Below are 23,522 nucleotides of genomic sequence, written 5' to 3' on the forward strand. Positions count from 1 at the left end.
GGAACTGTGTGTTGCCTCCCAGCTGGCTCTCTGCCTTGGCCCTGTCTCTCTCATGGATGTAACATAAAACCTGCTTGTCACTTTTATTGTGTGCTTTGTGACCTTTTCATCTGTGTGAGTAGGAGGCTGTAGACGCGATGTACCTGTGCAATAGGATCTCCTTGTTTTCTCATGTGCTCTGAAGGGGATTTAGAGTCTGAAAATAAGTGCAGTGTCTAAAAAAGGGAAGTTCATTGCTGTTACATAGGGGCTTCTTTGAACTTGTAAATGCTAAGTGATTGTCATGGATTACAACTGAAGAAAATGCAATGCTAGGCTTGCTCCAAGTCAGTTTTAATTTTTTTTTAAGATCTCAGCATATTCTGTGAAACTGTTAAATGGTTGCTTCTGGGCTAGGAACAAAACCAGAATGCTACAGGCAACACTTAATCATGACAGAAGCCATGAACAGATGAAAATAAAATGTGAGGTTAAACCATATCCCTGCTGATGTTAGTGTTATTTTATGGTAGCCAAATTAAACATAAGGGAACAAAGAGCACTTTAAAAACAGCTGCAGTTGTGGTAACTACATGCTTCCTTCTGCAGTTACTAGATTGCACATATACTTGTAGGCCTTCACAGCATGTTGGAAAATTTGTGCCCTTAGTACCTCGTGGTTAACTCTCCAGTGAGAGGTACAGCTTGCACCTCTTTTAGATGTATGACATCAACCCTCCCTTAGACATCAAAGGAGTAGGAGGGAAAGACAAAGTGCTGAAGAGGTTAAAGAGACAATCTCTCTTGGACTTTGAGAGTCCCAGCTTTAAGTTGCAGAGTTGATACAGCATTTAATCAAGTTTGCCAAGGGCCTGAAGTCTGCATTAGTTAAAATTGTTTGGGTTTTGGACTGCATAAATACAAAATCAGTGTTAGTAAATAGAGGTATTACTCAGATTTAATTTTGCAGGCCACTAAACCAGTCTTTTCATGAGCATCTTATTTTTCTTAGTGTCTATCCAAGAACCTTCAGTTCTTTCCACTGGTTAAAGAACTCTCACCTAAAAAGCCTGGTTCTAGAATTAATTAAATTGATAACAACTGGGAGGACTGTCAGTTAAAGTTTAGTTGAATCCAAGCTGATCACTAGAAGTGGTAGGTGGATGTCCTGTGACAAATAAATACAATGAAAGGGAAGGATAAAATAATTCTGAATGAGCAGCCACAGCTCTCAGAGGTGGATGAGAATGAAAAATAACTAATGTATTTTCTGAATGTAGATAATGTAAGTGATTAATTTACATTCTAATTACAGGCCATGGATGCCAAGAAGCAGTTTCTGTGTCTGTGTTGAGGTACACGGTGGGTTTCTCACCTGTGGTCCTTGGCAGCTGTCCCGTTGTTTACAGAGAGAATCTGTCATGCAAGTTGTCTCGCTTTCTGGTTGATCACGCAGAATGTGTCACTGCCACTAGTCACAAGCTGCTGCTGGATAAGTTTGGGCTAAGGATGGACGATCTGCAATCACTGGATAATGACTTGATGATGGCCATTGCTTGTGAAAAGTTGCCCTCAACCTGGAACATCATTGGAAGCTGCCCAGAAGGTGGTATAGTTTTATTTTAAGTTAGAAAGCTTGTAACAGTGGTTTGGTGCACAGCTCAGAGCAGAGTATCTCACTGTTTTATCCATTTTCTCAAATCTTGTGCTTGATTTTGTGGTTAACATGAAAAATTGTTCAAGTGTGAGAGCAGTAATCAGAGATTAGGTTTGTGCCCAGAGAGCTAAAAGGGATAATGATGGTTATTGTAACTCTGTTTCCCTAGGAGGTTTTTCTGCCTTGACTCACTGTGAATGCAGTTCTTTATTTATAAATAGAGCTGTCTGTTTAAAAAAAGCAAGAACTGTAGCATGAAGTATTGAAGCCATGATTCTAACCAAGTGAGGTGTTTCATCTCCAGAGGAAAAGGTGGTAGTCATAAAAGAGAAAAGTATGTTACTGTAGGTATTCTGATGTGCAGAGTATACATAATTTTTGTCACTCTTCTGTCTGTGTTTGTCCTTTATTTATGACTACGGTCATTCTTTGGGGAAAATATCATTAAACAAGTTTCTTTTTTTAATTGTAGAGGAAGTGAAATGAAAGTATATATGAAACTTTAGTATAGGGTATGCTGCTGAAAAACTTTGTAACAAAATCAGGTGAGATTTTCCTAGTTTCAGATTTCATTGCAAACAAAAAACTGTAGTTAGGGTTTGCCGAAGAGTATATTTATTTTTGCAGATTCAGCTGATTTATAGCTGAGGTTGGAAACTGTGTTATACTTGATGGAGTCACATGTTTTTCATTGAAAATTTGGTAGGTTTGGCTGTTTTCCTTTTAGTACTTTAAATTGCTAAAAATTAGCAGACAGGCAGTTCCGATGTGAGCCAAACTGACTCATGTAAGCTTTTGGGAAATAAAAACACATCACTTAAGCCCACTGCTTTGGGTAAGGTCTTTTTTCATGTCATAAATATTCCTAATTCTTAATGACAGATAAAATCTGAAGAATATTTTCGTCTATGTGTTGTAGCTAACAACCCTTTCAACAGATGTAAAAACAAATACCAAGTCTCATTCAAATATTGGCTAGGCAGGAGAGTAACAAAAAAAGCCATTGCTTGTTTCATTTCGATGTGTAGTAAATATTTGTTCACACTACAGAAACAGGAACTACACAGAAACTAGAAACAGAAACTAGAAATTTATGAGTATTTAGAACTTCTTTCCCTACCTGCTCTCCCTACAGCTCCTTCTATCAAAGGTCCAAGGTGACTTTACACTTGACATTGTCAGGATGTTCTTTTTAATATGAATGTTGTGAAAGATGTGGCTGCTATCATCCATCATTAGTAAGGACCTTATGCTTGTGAGATTCTGTCTGTTTTCAGAGTGGCAGAGCTATTTTTGTTGGAAAAAAATGCTTTTGAGTGACATGTTGCTGGAGAAAAACACCATCTGGTGTTTTTTGACCTCGTTCATTTTTAAGAGGAATTAGAAATGTACAGGTCGATGGAAAGACTGAAGAATGCTTTATTCATAGGAGTTTTGATATTCAGGAAAAATGTTTGTATTCCTTTTATAAGGTATAAGAAGGATTGGATAAAGAGAGCCAAGAGGTTGTCTAGGGAGCATTGCAAATAATTCAGGAATTTAGTGCAGTTGCACAGGTCAGAAGTTATTGGCTGCATTGTAGAAAGTTCAACAAAAGAAACAAGAAAGCATGAACTTTTTGGTAATCCTCACTTGTAATAGATGTCTGTGTGACAGCTCAGTGCTCAGATACTGAGATTAGCTCACCCACAAGCAGCTTGCTGCTAGAGAAAACTGGGGACTCAGCAGAGGTGCTGGGCTTAGAAATCTATTTTTTTGGTGGGTTTCAGAAAAGGGGAAAGAGGGATAGAGGAGAGGGAGAAGCTGATTTTCTCATTTATGGCACCTTCATAAAGGATATTTTCCTTCCTTTGAAGGAAAGGATATAATCCTTTGGACCAGGTTATTCAATTTGGTAGAGCTGCCACCCCATCCCCCCAATAAAGAAGACTCTCTTCCATTCCCACAGTTTTTTTGTTTACCAAAAAATAAAAAAAAAAGAGAAAACATGCAAGGAAGGAGGGGAGGAAAGAAAAATTTAAAATGAAGAGAAAAAGAGAGAAAGAAGAAATGAATCTGAATGCGAAAAGTGCTTCCAAGTAACTCTTTCTTTCTTAGCATCATCAGATTATGGCAGCCTTTTCATACTGGCAGTCCCCAAGAAACATTAGACATAGGTTCAGCATCTTCCCTGCAACTTTTTTATCCTCGACACGCTCAGGTTCACATCTCTCATCTGTCAGAGGGCGAATGGGAGCACTGGAGTGCACTTTGCAAGCAATGCACTTTATAGACAAGAAGCTGAGGCCATCTCAAGTTCTGGCTGTTTTAGGGGCTCTGCTGAGAGAGTGAATTCATGTTGCCTGGGTGGCTTAACTGTGCTGGTAATCAAACAAGAACAGTTGCTGACAGCTTTGCCACTATTTGCAGTTACTTTCAAGACAAAAACTGCTCTTTTAGGTTTTTGTCTGTTAATAGAAGCAATGACGTTACAGCCTGAATTAAGAAAACTAATTGTGGATCATAGAGAAGGGATTCACAAAATTCCATTTTGTGAACAAGGAGATTTTTCCAATTTATTTCATAAATGCATTGTAATTGTTTTCTCTGGATAGGTCTTGTGGAATGAACTGAGCTGCCCAGTCTTGCTGCATTTTAGTCTGCCTTTGTTGGACACTTTTCCCTTTTCTGTGGCACTTTTTACGTTATAGCCCTCACCCTACCCTTTTATTTGTAATTTTGGTTACTCTTTTCACTTGGTATTACACACATTCCTGCTAAGGTGCACAAGTTCAAACCTGACTGATGCACACACTGATGATTTTTCTTTAAATTGAAGAAAATTCTGTCTTCTCTTCAGTTGGAATTTTAGATTGCTTTTGTTCCTGTGGAAGGAAATTGAGGTGAAGTGTTCTCCTTCACGGAATTAGAAAAACACTGAGAAGGGAGAATGAGTATGTCTAGGTCTGGTGAGATTTTGAGGACAGGTAATTGTATTTTGGTCAGAGAGTTCAGGGAGTTAGAAAAACAGACAAATCTCTGGCCCAGTACAAGTTTGTCCTTTTGGAAACTGTTCTTGGCAGGGGGAGGAGGGTGCTAGTCTGTGCATTGGGAAGCAGATGAGTGTCTTCCAGTGCCTCCTGCTGACCCAGAAACCTGCAGCATGGGGCAAGACATTGTCAAGCACGCTTCAATTTATGGGTGCCCAGCAAGTGTATGATTCTCATCTCCTGGTCAATGGTAATAACAACAGAGAGGATGAATTTGAGATCCCTTTGACCATGAAGGGGCTTTTTGGGAAAAGCACTGAGCACTTGGAGATATGCAGAGTGACAGGAGGGAGAGTATTGCAAGAGATAGAGGAGATAGTTTCCTGTTGAAGGCAGTATACAGGTAGTGGGGCTCAGGAGCCACTCTGCTGCTAAGAGACCAGATGTGAAGCTGTGGTCTGACCCAGACCTCAGCCTTCAACTGGTGCTGGGCTTGAAAGCCCTGCTCTTCTCCTGGCTGAAAGGGTGTTGATGCCTATATAACTTGGGTCAGAGTTACAAGGTGCTTATATAGCTTTAGTTATAAGATACCAACCTGAATCATAGCTTTTATACCTAGATAACCTGAATCATAACCTTCTATATCAATATAATCTGTATTATAGCTTCCTATACCTATATGACCTCAATTATAACTTTTTATACTAATATAACTTCAATTATAACTTTCTATACAATGTAATGTCTATTATATGGTTATCTAGTTGCTTAATACTGAATAGACAAAAGCCTCACCATATGGATAAATTCAAAAGTAGACAAGTATAGCACAATGAGAAATTGGCAACTGTAAAGTCAATTAGCCACAGAATACAGAATTTAAACCAGTTAGAACCAGAGAGACCAAGGAGCACCATAACTGTGGGTGCTCTGGGGACAAAGGTGAAAAGTTCAGATGCAAGGAAGATCTTGGGCCTTCATCAAGAGAAGGCCCCCGTGACCACCAAATTGGGGAGGTGCAAGCGCAGTGCAAAAGAACTATTTATAACAGTGAGATCATGTTATGTAAATTAGTTCTGGGGCTTATATGATGATGTTATAATGACATAGTAGTAACAAGTGGAATTTACTGTATAAATGCAACACTTGACAAAGGTGGGTGAACTGGGTGGAGAGATCCCCCTCACCTCCAGTGCTGCCATAAACAAATACCTGCTCTATAGACATCAGTCTATGGGGTTTTATTTCCAGCCTATCTTTTGGGGCATCAGTGTCCCACCTGGTATTGAGCGCTTCGGTGGTGCTCAATAAACAAGTGTCTTACACCAGACATCTCGAGGGAGTGTTTGGCTGCAGCACTAAAGAATGAGAAATATCCCTCCTGCTAACAGGGACCATCTCCCGTAGTTTTTTGCATCTTTGTTGGGGTCAATCAGTAGAGTCAATTGCAGCTTCACCTGAGGTGTAGGTGTGGCACCATGTGCAGCCTTTAATGCGTGAGGCTGGTGGATGGGAGCCTTTTCTGCCCTTCCTGCTGCCAAAACTGCTGGGGCAAGACTCCTTGAAGCTTCCATTTGCAATGGACCTTAACTTTCCCTCCTCTTCTTTTCGTCTGTAGGATTGATGCCAGCCTCTGGGAGTTGGTTCATGTAGGTGTGCTCTCAGGTGGGCTGCCACATACCTGACTTCATGCATCACAGCCTGATGTCGCTTCACAAAACCCCTTCTGTGTGATTTTGCAGCAGTGGGGTGCGCCGAAGACAGCTTTATCAATAATCTCATACTAATGGAGAAATAAAAAAATTAGCAGTAATGCATAAAAGTATGAAGCCATGAAAAAATGGAAATTTTCTGCCAGTTTTGATGTCTCCCCCTGTTTTTCAAGTCCCAGAGCTTGAGGTTTTTAGTCTCCTTCCAGGAAATGAATGAGATTCAGAGCCCAGAAAGGGCTTAGTCATTTCTGTCAGAGAGAAATATTTGATTTTAGTTGGGTTTTTTTTTTGACATAGGAAGGGATTCAGGTGCAAGGAAGAACAAAAGGATTTTTTTAATGTTTAAAACAGACTGTTTGGCTCAGCTCTGTGTGACTCAAACAGAATGTTTTGGCTGGAGAACTGGAATGCAATGCAAAACAAAGTCTTGATAGTGCAAATAGTTTACAGCACCACCTGCCTTGCACTAGCTGGCCCTGTCTGAATCAGCCAGCAGTGTGTCTTTCAAATTGCAGGATTTATTTGATTTCTGCATTGACAGGAAATGGCATTTTATACCATTTAAATTAAATGGTATTCTATGCCATTCAGATATGAATACGTTGAAGAAGCCTTGTGTTTTCCTTATTTTGTTCCAGGTTGCCACAGAATACAGTTGAATTATGTTGTTTTTTATTTCTCCCACAAAAGGGGTGGGTGCTTGTGTGTTTATTTCTGGATGGTTTTCTTGCTGTTGTGGTTTTTCTGTGGTTCTCCCCCTCCTCAACCTTATGCCACATTTGAATTCTTCCCCAAGGGAATGGGAAAATAAAGTGTAATGTGTAGGAAAATGCCATTTGTTCTGTCACAGTGAGGAGGTAAAAGAGGCAGTGGTAAAAGAAGAGAACTGAAACTAGAAATTGTTAATTTGCTAAACCCCTGTTGTTTCAGAACTTTACTATATTTTAATAAAAATATTTTCTTTATAGGCAGGTCTATTTTAAAAAGCTTTTTTCAGTCATCATGTCTTTTTGGTTTGGATTGGGGTTTTTTTGGTTTGGTTTTTTTTGTTTGTTTGTTTGTTTGTTTGTTTTTTTGTTTTGATATTGCTGATTCTGGAATAGAACAATAGCAGATTTTAGATGTAAGTGTCCCTGGAGGTTACCAGGTCCTACCCTCCACTTGGAGCAGGGCTATCTTCCAAGTTGTATCAGGTTGCTCAGGATCAGGTTTTGAGCACTTCCAAGGACAGGCAGTTTGTAACCTCTCTGGGCCACCTGTCCCAGTGTTTCACCATCCTTGTGGTGCAAAATACAGATCCTTGTATTGAAGAGCACACGTACCTTTCCATTCATCCTGACTACTCAGTTTGAATTTCAGATTTGACTGTCATGGAGCTATTTGTAATTGCTTTATGTCATCGGGTTCTGTTTGCTCCTCAGCGAGTCATGTGGAAGTAGTAAGAAGAGAGTAGCCCAGCAAATGTATCCTCTAAAGAGGTGAAGAACAGAGAGGAATGCAAGTGCTGCTTCTAAGTGCATCAGGGCTGAAAGCAGCCAGTGAGGCTGCTGGGTGGTTCAGCTACCCATGTGCATTCAAGCTGGCCATGAACAAATTTAGCATAAGGGTAGATGAAGGTTGTTAGGTTAGGCAGATAAAGATCAGTTAGTAGACTATTTGTGATGAGATAGTAGAAGTCATTGTTTTAGATGGTGGTTTCAGAAGACAAATATTAATTATGTTTTTTTTTTTTTTTAAACTTGTTCTTTTGTAGCGGACTTATTCATACTGCATTGTTTGTAAGATTTGGCTGCCAGAAGAGTAACTTTATTTGCTGCAGTGTCGGAGCAGAGAGAAGGCTATTCCTCATCAGGGAAATGCTGCTAAGGGCTTTCTTTTTGCTGAGTGGGAAAGTCCTGATCTTACCTTGCTCAGAGCAAGTTTATCTGACTTTTTTTTGCATTGTTACAGTGTACGTTGAAACCCAGTGACCAGAGGCCAATGTTCAGAGTAAAGTTTGCCTTTCAGTTTCAGTGCTTTTAGTCTGAGGATTGGGGTTGCATCTACTCAGATGTTTAGTGTGCTTAATATTGGTTGATGTTATTTGCATGTGTTTGAACTAGATTAATTTGTCTGCTGTCTGGTTACTAAAAAAATGGTCTAGTTGGAAGCATCCAAAGAACGTAGCTTGCTGTCTAAAGTGTGACTTCAGCAGCATTTCAGTATTCCAGATCAAGGAGCAATTCTGAAAGCTTTTTTTTTTTCTTCCTGTGAATGCATAATGTTTGTTCAGGGTCTACATTTTGGGTATTTAAAATTGAATTCTGTGGTGTACATACAAACACTCCAGACAAGGTGCTCAGCTGGCGTCCAGCCTGGTGGCACAGCCTTGACTGAAGTCCTTGCTGGGGAGACTCTCTGAAGTGCAGAAGTAGCACTGGGGCCAGTGCTATCTGTGCAAAGCACAGATTATGTTATCAGTCTCTATTCAGAAATACAGCTAGGGAAAGGGAAGATACTGGCACACATTTTCATACAGTGCCTGAATTGTTAGGTCATTCTCTGAGCAAGTGAGAGGTCTGGGCTTTGAGCATTTTTTTTCACTTCTGATGACAGTGTAATGAGAAAGGCATCCATGTCTAAACAGCAGAGATTTCTCCTAGCTGATTGTTGCATTGTAGTCATTCTGCTGTTTTCTTGCTCTTCTGCCCTGGGTCCCCTGGGTTTCTTTCTGCACCATGCCCCATTTTCAATTACTGTGCAATGGAGGGGACAGGGTATGCTTCCACCAGACGAGTGACTGGAGGCAATTTGAAGCTGTGTGTGTTCAAATCCCATCTGGCTCAGGGGGAAGTTGTACTGAGGTCTCCCATTTTTGAAGTGGCACATCAGCCACAGATTTTGGGAAGCCTTAACCTTGCTTATTTAAATGTTTCTCCATAGAAGAACATCTTACATCCAGGCAGACTGAGGTGTTTGATAAGTAGTTCCATTGGACTTTGAAACTGAGTTTCAGTCAGATCTTCTGGGCCAGGTAAATGGTGCTTTGAGCAACCTCCTCCAGTGAAAGCTGTCCCACTCCACGGCAGGGTCTTTGGACTAGGTGGCCTTTGAAGTTTCCTTCTGACCCAGGCCTTTTTGGGGTTCTGTGTTGCTTATGGTTCTATTTAGCAAAGCAGTCAGCAAATGCTTAAGTTGGATTCAGTGGACTTAAAAGTTTCATGTGCTTAAAAACTTTGCAATATACATGCTCTTTTGTTTCATAGATGTTATAACACAGTTGTTCATATTAAAGTTGGTAAATAAAATTAAGCAGTGATCATTGTTTCCAAAGACTGAAATTAGAAACACTTAAAAAACCCCATAGTTCATTACTTTCCGCTGTGGCCCTGGATCCTACAGCAGATCCTGTGCCCATATGGACATATATTTGCCTGGAATCTGAAATGAGAAGACCAAGAAAATATTTTAAAGACCAAAACCTGGGGAGAAAATGGTTGCATAGGCAGGCTAATGCACCAGGTCATGTGCTGGCTAGCCACAAGTAAGACGAAGTTTGAACATGAATTTTTTTAAAAATAAAAACATGACCTTTTTTTTTTTTAATGCATCTTCTACAAATATTTAGGTACATATTATGTAAACGTTTAGTGATATTCTGGTTTAAAGAATTCCCCCTGCATCTTATTAATGTATTTACTTCTGTTAGAACTGTAATGAAAAATAGTTTTCAGACACTTCATTCAGGTTTGCTGGCTGTTACAGTGCTTGAGTCTGTGCCCTGAAGCTCTCTTTAGTGCTGATGCCTGGAATTTCTTTTATTGAAGGAAGCATGGCCTGGTTTTCTGGGATTTCTCTGTCTGAAAGTTTTGATTCCACATGAAATGGAAGGGTAAAAAGTCTGGATAGGTTGCCACCAAATACACAGATAAAAAACTGCATCACCACTGGAGATGCTACAATAACTTTCCTTGTGTAGTGATAGAGAAAGTTCCTTAGGTTCCTTGCCATTCAGGCTTTATGAGATGTGGAGATACAGAATTTTGTTGAGTGTAGTAACACTCTAAGCCCAACATTTTCAAAGGAGACTAGTGACTTTTTCCCCATGCTCCCAGAGAAGACATTCAGCTTTGTAGAAAGCAAGTCTCCTGTGAAAATTTCCAGGGAGGATGTACTCAACTGAGATGTGACAGCAGCCTTCAATTATGTAAATGGAAGCTGTGAAGGCAAAGAAATGGAAATTTCAGTGACATCTCTTAAATCACTGCAAACCTAATAGATTTTAGCTGATTGTTCTCAGATCTCCAGAGCAAGTGCCCTTAAATACTTGACCCTTGTGGAAGTACACTTATGTTTAACTTTGTACCAAAATATCAGTGTGAGGAACCGACTGAGTGGCACTTGAGAATATTTTAGTTCTTGCCTTTAAATTGCGGAGACTTTTTGTTTGAGAACGTATATAGACGGATAAATCTTTCCATGAATACAGGCCAGGCAATGGTGTGAGTGGTGATTTAGCATCTAATGACTAAGTCATGGTTGTGTACTCCTTTATTTTAAACTTCATCCCATTGAACGTGATGTTTATAAGCTAAAAAGTGGAGAGGAAGGATTGGCACATGTGGTCACCTTTTCAGAAGGGAGAAAGAAGAATTATCTGGCATATTTTATGCATATGTGTGTTATCTTATAAGCTTAGAGCTTATATGGATCTCTTACTGTCGTGATAAGTAGCCTGCCTTGAAAAATCTTACCCCTTTTTTCTTCTCTTTTTAAAATTTTTTAATTTAGATAAACTTGGCTGTGCTGCCAGTTGTTTTGTTTTGTGGACGCAAGGCAAAGAAGCAGAAAAATTACCTTTTAACTGTCTTCTGCATTGGGGCATTTACTGATGGTGAATGCTATACAAGAGACGAGAGAAATAATGAGGTTATCAAATTCCAGCTGTTTTCTTTGACTGATGAAATTAGATAGCATTTAGATATCCTTTAGCTCTGCATATGCAATTAAGTATGTAACTCTGCTGATTTCAATGAAAGAGCTGAAGTCTGCTGCCAAAATAATTTTGTAGGTCTGAACCTGAGCTGTGTTATTTCTGCAGATGATAAGAAGTGTCTTTTGATGCTACCTAGCAAGTTAAATGCTGAGGTTTGTTAGTGATGATTTTTATTCGCTTGCTGTGTTTTTTTTAAGATCCTAAACATAAAGAAACTCTTCTCCACCTTGTGATGAAGTTGGGCTTGGTTAAGCTTTCCCAGTTCTTGGCAGCCCAGCCTGGAGGGTCATCAGCATTGTCATTACCTAATGAGGTTGGAGCAACACCGTTAGATTTGGCTGTACAAAATGGACATTCCAAACTTGTTGAGGTCTTTACAAAGTAAGTATAATGGTTTGCTATTTCCTCTGAAAATCTCCTGTTGTTTCAGAGATGTGGGGAGTACTGTTTTTTATCTGGAAAGAGATGCCTATTTTGTGCTGGTTTCTGCTGGTTTTTGCTAGTGTTATCATTCTAACTGGCAATCTTGCATTTACAATTAAAATAAGTTTATTATTTGTGTCCTTCATTACATTTGAAATGAATTAGTAGTCAGTTAAATGATAGGGGACCAGCTGCGCCATCAGGTACCTCTCCCAGCACTGTATCAGCTGAACCCTGACACACTAAAAACAAGTAAAGACATTCCTTAAAAAAATATATATAAATAGATATTTATATATAAACAGAACCATAGGACCTGGCTTCCACAAAACTCAGACTTAGTGACCCATCTAAAGCTCAAGTTTCAGCAAATAAGGGAGAATTAGCAACAAAGACAGTGCTGCAGTTATGACTCTGTTTGGCCAGAGAGCTGCCACACTGACAAATGCTTAAAGGACAAGTGCCTTCTGGCACATTTCAGCTGTCTGGAGCTCCAGTCTCTGATCTGTCCAGTCATGAGGAGCTGCATGGGGTGTGTGTATGTGTCTTAGGATACCAAATGGTAAGCTTCAGATACCCTTCTTGCTCTTGGCTTTTCTTTACAAATAGAAATATGAAAGAATTGGCTTTTTTTTTGATTTTTTTTTTGTTTTGTATTTTTGTTTTTGGGTAAGTGGCCCTTTTGGTTCTGGCTCCATGCAGCCTGTAGTTTATGGGAGATTTATCTGTACTTCAGCTTAAAAAAAATACAGCATGGGTACAGTACATTATGTTATGACTGTCTCATTTGTTTGCAACGTCCAAACAATACTGTATTCCCATGAGATACTTTCTGTTTTTCACTCTTGTGGGATAACAAATCTGCTAGCCGCCAGTTTTGTCCTACTGCTATATATGGCAACATTGACAGGAAAAGGTACTATTGCTCATTTACTGCAATAAGGAGAAAAAGGTATTGTCACAGCTTGCTCTTTCTGGCTTCATTTAGTAGTGAGTAACCATCTAGAGCTAGCATTGTTTTTTCCTAGTTGATAGCTAGAAGTAGCTGTATGTTCTTAAGGCTGAAAAGAGTCTTTGGTATGTCTTTGTTTGCCCAGCTGTATTTTTAGTGGATGTTTCAGATTTTCAGTTGTGCTGAAGGCAAGCAGGAAGCTCACTGTGGCTGTGCTTTCATTCTACCTGTGCAGGCATCATCTGCTTTGACTTAAAGAGTGTGTCATTCCAGCTTCCAGGGCAGTCAGTCGCTTGACATTTCAAGAGCAGAGATCAGCGAGGGTGCCTGTGTGCAGTTTGTTCATTCATCAGGAGCTCTGACGCTGACATTTAGCCACACTGCGCAGCACTTGCTGGAGTCAGACATCAAGCTCTTCAGAAAATACTTCTGGGACAGACCTCTTCTTTACCAGGTACCACAGATTTTCTTCATAAGTTTCAGCTCTAGACTTTTCAGCCTGGATTTGTTTCCTTTTGCCTTTTAGTTTAAGCTGCCTGTGTCACTGATCGCCAGTGTAATTTCCTTATTATTGTGGGCTTCTACTTTGTGTAAGTGTAGCACACTGTATGTCTGAAGCTGGAACATAAGAGGTGTTGAGAACTTTGTCAAAGCCTCTTTGCCTCCCAAGTTGTTTTTTGATCGTGAGGGACTCTACAGGGAGTATCTTTCCCTGAAATCTCTGTGTCTTTAATTGCATTGCTGTTGTATTAATTTTTGTACTTTTAAATATTTCATTTAGTTCCATTCTTCCGGTAGTGAAATGCCCAGGAGCCTTTACCAAGAGTCAACCCTGGTCTATTGTTTACAGCAGAAATACTCTTTTCCTACAGAGTTTATTTTAGTTGATCTTATTATAATGTAAAATGTGTGGAGCACTATTGTCATATACTTCAAGACATCTCTTGATTTCAATAAAATAAAGAGGAGAATACTTGAATGTACAAGTTCTTTGATAGCAATGCTGGTGCTCACCTGTGTTTTTAGATTGAAACTGCACAACATATGTAAAAGTAGTGAGCTAAAAACACACTAAAAGTTGTTTTTTTTCCTGGTCTTGAAATTCAGCTTTTGCATTCTTAGCTTCAGGTTTCCTCATTTGTGCACTGATTTTCCTTGCATTCCCATTATTGAGTGCTACATTTTTTTTAACTTTGAAAATTGTTTATATGTTATGTTTAACATCGAAATTAAAGGTGCATTGTATAGTCCTTATTTATAATCTCAGGGAACTACATTGTCCAGATTTTGATTTATTTCAATACAAAAAAGTTACTCCCTGTGGCTTGCAGAATTCTTACAATCTGTGTGTGGCTTTCCATTGAGACAATAATAAACTCAAATGGAAAACCAAGACTATAATCAAGAGTGCATTGCTATTTGTATAACTGTCTTTTTCTTGCATTCATAAAGCCCTTGTTTTTCATTCAGTCTTTGAAATGGAAAAAGAAAGTGTGACATGCCAGGTATTCTCAAAGACAAAGATTCTTAAAGGCTGCAAAATTTGTTTGGTATTTTCAGGAAAAAGCCTACTGCCCTGGATTTGTTGGTTCCCCTTTTGCCATTCCTCTTGTGGCAGTTTAGGAACCTATTTTGTTTGGGGAACCCTATTTCCCTCCTTCTCAGCATCAGTGTTGCAGCACTTTCAATAAAGCAGAAATAAACCAGAATAATTGGGAAGATCACATGGTTTATTCAGTTAATCTCTTATGTACAAGCTGTTGTGTTTAGACTATGTATTATGTCTAAAAGGAAAGGTAAAATTAATTTTCTTTCTATTGCAAACAAGAATTTTGAGCTCTTCAGTTGTATCTGAAGCACTGGTAGGCAGTTAGAAATTTTTGGTGGGTATTAGAGATTTCACAGTACATGGTCCTTTTAAAATAGAGGTAGAATTTACTGATGTACTGGCACATTCATTTCATCTACAGCAGACTAAGGCTGTACATCTGGTATCTTGCACTGCATAAATGACCACATTGCTATTTTATGCTTGAGTCAGAAACTCATGAACTGAGGGAGCTTGTCTCAGTCATGGTGGTATGTAGTGTTGGATTTGTGCATTTGTGTGAAATGATGGTCTCAGAGAGCAGCACATTTATTCATGCAAGAAAAGCATAATCTTTCTCAAGGATGTTCTTCACTCTCTGCTCTGCTGGTTCTTTCAGTTCCTTTTCTATTCCTTAGGAGCCTAAAGAAGCAATGGAATAGTTAAAACAAGCTGTCAGTAAGCTGAAACCACCTATACGGGAGCCACACCTTCCTTAAGGAGTTGAAAGAGTGCAAACCCACAGGTTTTGTGGCCATGCTAGGCAACAGAGATGTGGGAGATATCTGAAAATGCTGAGGAAGAATGTGGAATTGCCTAAATTCTGCGTGACCTCCTTGGCACAGAGATTTCTTGTGGTGGTGGTGCCTGTCAGTGGGATGATGTGTTTGGTTCTTTGCACGCCTGCAGTGGAGACCTAGGCAACATGAGAAGGTTTCAGCCACCAGGCTGTCTCAGCTGCTGGAGGCAGCACAGCCAGGGCAAAGGTCCTCTGTTAGAGGAAGGGAGATCTGGGGACTGGTGGAGACATATGAAATGCTGTCAAAGTAGTGAAAAAAACAGAAAGGTCAAGCTGGGATAATCATCCAAAATGACTAAGATAATTTATGATAATTTAAGTTATTTTGTTGCCTGGTGGTGGACAGATTTAATAGTTTCCTGACTTTCTCTTGACTTTTTCTGCCTGATAGATGTCAGAGTGGGAAACTGCCTAAGACACCAAGAGATGAGCAGAGAGAAATGCAGCTAGGCCCACTAACGTGGGGCTTCAAGTTTTTCAAGTTAGTTTGGCTGCAATATGCAGCCCAAAGTCATCCCTGACTTTTTCTTGTGTGTTCAGGTTACGATGTATTTTCTCTGTTTGCAGCTCTTGGTAGATGGCAAATACACAGACCGCCTACTAGAGGGAAAGACTAGAAGCAAGCAGAGTTGCAGATGAAAGGACACAAAAGTATCCATTCTTTCTTCCTCCCACTTTGTTTATCATCTCTGAGGGTAATTTCTAAAATAGGAGACTGGATCTCAACCCTCTCTTCCTTTTGAGCAGGAGTGATGTAGTCAGTGTGTTTCTGAGCGAGGGAGCAACCTGGCCAGGGACCACAGACGTGGAGAATGGCTCCTGGCTTCCAGGCTGGCTTTATCACATAGTTAGTATTTAGTCGTAGTTTACTGTCTTTGTATTACCTATCCATCAAAATTGCTTGCTTTACAGGGATGCTTTTAACACAGACTAGACTTCTGAACAGAGATGTTGTGCAAAGCTGCTGTGCAGCTTTTCTCATAGAGAAGAAGGCTGTAAGCAGTGAAGTGCAAATGTCAAATCTGATCCATTGGATCTTTTGTGTATAGTAAGCAGGAGGTAATTTCTTTCCGTATTTTATTGCTTTCCCTCTTGAGGGATTTCATTTTCCTTTGGAAGGTGGTCAATAAAACATTCCTTGTGGAATCTCTCTCAGTCATTTTAGTAATGCTTATAACAGAAGTGTTTGCTAGTCTTTGATATTGTTCTTGAGTTTTCAGATAAATGTCATGGGCATCAAATACAGTCACTGTAATTTTGATTTTTTTTTATAGAGTATTAATTCAAATCAAGTTGAGACAGTGGAAGGTCCAAAAATGCTCTGCAGTACAACACGCTCTGTAGAAGGTACAGTTTTTTATTCCATAATGTTGCGATCTTTAAAACCTTTAGAAAGTTGGCACAGATTCATACAGTATTTATTTATTCAGGAAGATCATGTTTCATATGGTTTTAGTGACCTGTAAGTAGAGAACAGGGGACTATGTAAGTCATACATTACAAGAGTTTTGTAAATCATGATACTCCCTACAGAGCATCAGTTTTCCAATGTCAGACTGCAATTCTTCATGAAATATTATGACATTTATAATGACTGGAAAAGCCTTAACGGATTTCAAGAGCCAGAAAAATGTCAGGTGGTTCCAGGAGAGGGCAGTATTTAACTAAATGAGCTCTCCAGCCTGCAAATTCCAGTAAAACCAAGTAGGTTAGTAAAGATAAGAGTGAAGTAATGTTTTGTATGGGTAGTTTTGGGATCCAGCCTAGACTTCTCAATGTGGCAGAACGCTCATTTGTTTCCATTAGACATTCACTATTTTGGTGAGCAGTTTACCACTGCAGGGATTGTGGGACAGTGCTTGCAGGTGACAACGCTCTTTCATTACCAAAATACCTCCCCATGTGTCTCAGAGCAAGCATGTCTTAGAGCTGAAGAGAAAATCACAAAAAAAGATCCTTCTTTAGCATCAGAAGTATGAGGCTTGGGGACATACATATGATCCTTAGGAATAAATTAAAAGTTTTTGTCAGTTGTCCATTTGCTTATGTGGCTGGCACTGCGTGTTTGGATGAAGCAACAAGCTGAAAACTCGGAGGTGTGTGAAAGGCTTGGTTTTGCTCTTCAATGTCTGCTGGAGACAGCCTTACTGAGGGCAGCAAAAATGTGAGCACCTGCATGAACTGCTGACAGGACCAGGACGAGGACTAGAGAGAGGGAAAGGAAGGGGTCTGTAGTTCGAGGGGCATCAGCTGGTAACTTCAGGTGAATGGGTAAAATAGGGACACAGTCGTCATGAACTTTAAATGTGTATGCTGCCACTGCCATGAAAAAGTAGTTTTATGCCCAGCTTCTCTGGCAGTGTTCAGGCAACAAGTGTTCTGCCATTAGAAGTTAAATTTGCAGAGAAATGATAAGCAGTTGTTAGCAGTTGCAAGTTACATATCTGTTATTGCAAGTGTAAGTGAGAATTTATCGTATGGGGTTTGTGAATGACTTTGGTGACACAGTGGGAAAATGCATTTCCTCTGGGTGTTCATCTGAGTGCTGTTCTCTGGCCAGGGTGATTTTAAAGCTGTTCTTTGGGGATAGGAAGTGAATGGCCTTCACTGGCAGCACTGTATGTGGCAGTAGTTTGGCCAGTGTGACTTGTAGGTGATGATTACTTTGATATTTTTCACAATAAGCAGTTTTTAGTTTGGTCTGATTTGCACAAGGAGAATGTGAACATCAATGGATATTCAATGCCCAGAGAGACAGAGAATCTCTAGTTCAGGACATCTACTCACATTTTGGATTCTGATGAGCAGCAAAGATATTTGGCATGGGCACACGTGTGTTTTCAATGGAAGTTATACACGTCTATGCCTTTGTGCATCAAAGTTACTTTGTGCCTGTTTTTTAAAAACAAACTTAATTTCAGTTCAACACCTGGAAAAGCATGCCACATTTTGTAAGTATTCAAGACCTTTACAAACAGATGGTGGTAAACATACTTGCATGTTTTATGCTGACATCTACTTGTAGACATGAGAAGTCTGTAACTACTGTTTGTACAGTTAGGCAACAGAGTTTTTTCATCTGCTTATATTTTAATATTTAATAGGTTAACATATTTCTGTAAAGATGACTATACTCTAACCACCGTGTCAATAGAAGGAAAAATCACAAAATGGTGGTTACTGGTGACTAGTAGCTTTCTTATGCTTTCCGTTTGCCAGCATTCAGGAGATCTAAAGAACTTTGTTTGAGATTGAGTTAAAATTGTTGCTGCTGGAAAAAAAATTATATGAAATAATTGTACTTTTTACTACATTCTGAGTTGCATTCACTGAACTCCTTTATAAAGTGTCTGCTAAGTTCAAGACTTTATTTTGGCACATTCATGTCATGAAAGTATTCCCCTCAGATTTTAAAACTGCTGCTATTTCAAGAAGTAGTAATCATCACTTCTAAGGTCAAAATTAACAGGCCTTTAAAACACAATATTATCAGAAGTCCTGAGCTGTTATCAAGAGGAGGTTGCTATAGCAGTGTGCTGCTTCTTGTGAAATTTCATCATATGAAAGCAGTGGGTCAGTGTAAGGTGATGCTGCTAGCTTAGCAGTTGATCTCCCACAGCAACTTAATTACATTCAAATATATGGAGTGATACATTATCCAGACAGGATGCAGAACAAAAAGAGAAATTGGTAGTATTTTGGCTAATTCTACGGTTTGTGCTTTTTTTCCCTCTTTTCTGACCTTGAAGTTCTGTGCCCATGAGTTGACTGAATATTTTTACCAGGAGGATGAACCAATGGCTGCTACAATATATATGGTATAGAGAAAATGGCTTTTTATTTCTGAGAACTGTGGAACTGAATAGTAGTAATAATAATGCCAATTGCATGTCAATACTGTAAAAAGTACCTTCTCACAGAAGTTTTAAAATAGGTCTCTGCATTTACAGTCTGTTTCTACTCGCTGAAAGGTGATGTCCAGAGTGCTTAGTTTGACAGCACCTGGGATTTTGTGCTCTCTGATTGCACTGCATTAGAATCCAAGGGGGGAGAGATATGACTGCTGCAGGAGGTTAATTAAAGAAGGAGGATTAATTCAAAATTAATGATTGTGATACTGACCAGCATGGGCCCAGTCCTAACTCTTGCCAGTGTCCAGGGGCACTGCTGAGGTCAAGGACAACAGGTTGCACTGGGCCCATAATTGCATCCCAGTACTTCATGTCCAAGAGACCAGCAGGTCAGGGGAGGTTTTTGCTGCTGAGGATTGTGTGATATAGGTAATGGGCAGCTGCCTTGGAATTCTTTTTCCAGAGATGTGTTGATCCAACTCTTTTTTTAAAAAACTTGAGTATATAATTTGTTCAGTGCCAATAAAAGTCCCCAAATTCCACATACCTCCATGCACCTGTGCTGACTGTTGAGGCATACTTAGTTTAACTAGTTGCTGGAGCTGGAGAAATGACAAGGGTATCTGAGAACTGATATGAACCTTGAGTTGAAAAATTCAATATAAAATGAAGCATATTTACCATGATGACTGTGTCTATATAATTTAATTTTCATTTAAAAAGAATATATTTACTAAACAATAATAATGTTCCTGGAAAAATGAATGATGCTTGTGTTCATTTACATTCCTGTATCCAAATTACTTCTCTTTGCTCCACAGTAGTCCTCCAGGCTGCACTTGGGCAAAACTTGACAAATGTTGGAATTTGTTTGGTTGGTTTTGGCATTGTCCTTCTCCACAGCCCTTGCAAGAAAACATAAAACACAAACTAACCAACCAACAAAAACAACAACAAAAAAAGAAAAAAAGAGTGACAGAAGTGAAGTTATTTCTTTACATTTTGGGTTAAAAATGCAAAGTCTAATTTCAGAAAATGCATGACACCCCTGCAGAGGAAAGCAGAGTTCAGCTGCTTTGTGGCATTGATGTGAGGCACAGTGCTGGAGCTGCTGATTTTCTGAGCGTGTGGGGGTTAATCAGCCCAAACATAACTGTGACAATAACATAGCACTTGTTGTGCATCCAGCTAGCATGGGATCTGCCCACGGGATCGCTGCTGCGGGGAGATGCATGAGCTGCCCATGTCCATTGTTCTGGCTTCCCTGCCTGCTTCTTGTGGCCCCTCTCCTGTTTGAAAAAGGAGAGAGACCAGCAGCAGAAACCAAAGCAACCCAAACTGAATCTGCTTGTTGTTAAAGGCAGAAATCTTTGCTCTTTTAGGTCCTGTGAGATTGGCATCTGATGAGTTGTCCCAGGATGATACGAAGGTACTTATTTCTCCTTGTACAAATAGCTAAGCATTGTTTAGGCTGAGAAGCAATAACTTCTGCATGCCTATCTGCGTGCCTAGCAGGACTAACAAATAAATGCTAGCCTGCCAGGCAACATTTCGTGCTATTTCTATCCTGCAGGAATAGTAGTGTATGTAGATGATTATTATTTGAAAGAACCTGTTGTGTACTTGTGGGCTGGAAAGCTGGGTTGGAGAAGAAAGCCCTGCTTTTGGACTAGAAAGGATACTGTATTTAGGGAGAAGATTAGTGCATTTAGGGAGCTGGCAGCTGCCAGTTCGGGGTCAGCACAACCTGTCTAGCATACGTTTCATCCTTGAGACAGCATGGTTCATTGCATCTGAGGAGCTAGTCTCTGAGAGAGATGTTGTGTGTAACTGTGAGTCCTTAACTGGATGTAAATGGGAAAAATGCTTGATGCAAAAAATACTGCAAGTTCCCATTGCCACCTACTTGGAGGTATCTAAACAACTTTTGGGAGAGACCAAAATACATGAGAAGTGCCATTACAGTTAGTCAGTTGTATTTGATCTCTAGTCTTATATTCTGCTTTTTATTTGTGTGTATTGTTTGCGAAACTGGAAAATCTGTCTTGGTATTTTTTAAACACCTTTTAAAGCAGGAGCTTGATTATTACCTCAGTGAGTATGGAGCTAAAGTAGTAATTTAGGTTGTGAGAAACAAAATCTGATCAAACCTGGCAAATCTGATGAAAGTGATATCAATACCAAGTGACTACTGTTTGTTTTGGGTTCTTTTAATGACATTTGAATGTGTGGAATATTGCTGATCTGACACTTATGTTAGGTAATTTTTATAAATGTAGTGACCTTTTTAGGCTTTTATTTTCCTTGGTTGCTTGAGGTTTTTTAATCTTTTAATTTTTATTGTCAGCTGTGCAGAATATTGATCTTTTGTTTGGGACTCACATGTTGCTATTGTAATCTATGACATCTCAGAATTATATCTGCAGTGTGCACACATTTTGGAGTCTATGTTGAAAGTGTGTGTTGGAGCAGAGCATTGCAGCTCACGAGTCTTGCTGGGGGGAAAAGATTCTAGTCCCATATTAATTGTCTCTTGTTTGGATCTAGCAGAAAGGCTGTACTTGAATCTATAATAAATGAACTGAACTGTGACGTTTCTACAGATGTGAACAGCTCAGGTGTTAGAACTGTTTTTAATCTTAGAAATGTATTGCTGTTTGCTCCAGAGCACTGTATATTGGCTAGTCAGAGCACAATTAAACTTTGTAAGAGGAAAACAGGCTGAAAATTGAAGATTGCGTGGGAAGAAAGATACAATTTGTTTTCTTCTTTGATTATGCTTAGAATTTGAGTCCTTAGGGTTCATTTGTGTATGGAAGTAGCATGCCATATCAGTTGCATTTATGAAAATGGCTAAAATGAAGTTGCTGCTGCTTGATAGCATTTGAGATTAATTATGAAAGCCTGTAGCACAACTTGCAACTAAGTGAAAATACAACTATTTGTATTCAAAGATATAGCTCAATTTTTCTGTTTCTAGCCTTTCCAAGACTCTGGGGCTCCTTCTAAAGAGAGTGAAGACCGTGAATTGTTGGGAATAGGTAAGAAAGAATTAAAGTTTTTGACTTCCCAAAAGCTACTGATACTTAGTGTGATGTCAGTTACACACAAGGCAGTTTTGTTAAAAGAGGTGAAGGTAATTGACATTGCCGAGTAAATTGCTGACAGAACAACCAGTTATGTCCGTGTCAGAGAGAGAACCTTTTTTGTCTCTGGCATACATAGCTTGTATATCCAATAGTACTGTGATACCAGGATTTTTCAGTAATATGTTAGCTGTTGTAGCAACAACAGTCTTGCAAATAGTATCTGATAGAGCCAACATATGTGACTGAAGGTGAGACAAAGTATGTAGAAATGTTTAAATGCCCCAATGAGTTGTGGGCCTGGTAGGAGAATACAGCCAATTGTGCTTGACAGCACATTTAGAGACTGAAACTCAGCTGGAAAGGTGCATATTTTCAAGCTTTGTGGAAAGCTGCAAGAGCAATATGCAAGCATGGGCTCATGGAAAGCACAGCAAGTTGAAAAAAGATGATGAGTAATTAAGCTGTGCAAGTGGGAGCTGCTGTGCCAGGCAGAGACTGCCAGCCTGACATCACTGGCCTGTGGTCCAGTGTTGAGCTCAGAAAGTGGCATTCTGTATGCAGATTTTGGTGCTGCAAAGTGAAGATTTGCTTTGTGTGTGCAGAAAGTGAGAGAGTAGATGTGCATGAATAGGGGTAATATATGTTAAAGGGAAATGAGCTGACATAAGCTCAGAGACACAGTTCTAAGAAGACAAGAAGGTGGCAGATTATTTATTACCTTTCACTGAAGCAACATCTAGTTACCTATTTTTTTAGCTACTGTTACGCCAAATACCATGCCAAATGTACTTCAACTAATGATGTTTGTCTCACTGTCCCACACAGGGAATACAAGAGCTCCATAAGGGAATTGGGACTAGTAGCAAAAACCCTAATATTCACAGTCATCCTAACTTTAGTACTTTTGAGGATAGGACAGCATACTACTCCTTGCCTTGCTCAAAAACGCAAGGTATGTGGGATGTTAGTGGCCATGTATTCATATCTATTTTGTCAAGCAAGACCAAAGTATTGGACTGTATCTCAGGGTAGCAGTGTGTGGAGCCATTGGGGAGTGACTATGGTTTCTTAATCTGAAAGCCACATTTGCCCTGGTCTTTTTTCCAGTTATACCATTTGGACAGAACACAGTAATTTTGAAGCCAACAAAGTAAAAATTCTCCACCCTGAAATGATAGTTAATATTTCTTTTTCTTACCCCTGAAATGCCATTTCCTTCTAAGGCATCATTATCACAGCATTGCTTGTGACAGCTGGACCAGAAGCTAGGCTCTCTGGCTTCAGACCTGCTCATTCTTTGATGCTTGGATGGGCAGCTGCATCAGATCCTGAGGCCCCTTGGAGGAACAAGCAAGTGATTTTGGCCATAGTTTGTACTGTTAGCAGGGGTAGTGTAGATTCTTAGAGGAGCTAAGAGGGAAAAAAAAGAGTGATGAATTTGTATATTATTTGGACAAGATTTAGGTGCTTAAAATTTGATTAAAAGAAATTGACTTAGGTATCTTATTTGCGTATAAGGTAAAATTTT

General features: G+C 39.5%; 1 protein-coding gene across 5 annotated transcripts in view; it reads left to right on the plus strand.

Annotated features, from left to right (window-relative positions):
* The window catches only part of ARHGEF28 (Rho guanine nucleotide exchange factor 28), a 115,352-nt gene that overhangs the window by 15,448 nt on the left and 76,382 nt on the right, over nt 1-23,522 (plus strand). Inside the window, exons 4-8 of one of the 5 annotated variants that reach the window (XM_085043047.1) lie at nt 1,295-1,585; nt 11,490-11,673; nt 12,941-13,121; nt 16,329-16,401; nt 20,288-20,334. In XM_085043047.1, coding sequence (XP_084899173.1) covers nt 1,295-1,585; nt 11,490-11,673; nt 12,941-13,121; nt 16,329-16,401; nt 20,288-20,334 — 776 coding nt within the window. Of the gene's footprint in view, nt 1-1,294; nt 1,586-11,489; nt 11,674-12,547; nt 12,668-12,940; nt 13,122-16,328; nt 16,402-20,287; nt 20,335-21,885; nt 21,947-23,522 lie in introns of those variants that run through there. The other 4 variants (XM_085043048.1, XM_085043051.1, XM_085043050.1 and 1 more) reach the window with 4 other exon arrangements.

The sequence above is a fragment of the Lichenostomus cassidix genome, chromosome Z, assembly GCF_008360975.1.
Source record: "Lichenostomus cassidix isolate B80296 chromosome Z, HeHo_3.0, whole genome shotgun sequence".
NCBI lineage: Eukaryota > Metazoa > Chordata > Aves > Passeriformes > Meliphagidae > Lichenostomus > Lichenostomus cassidix.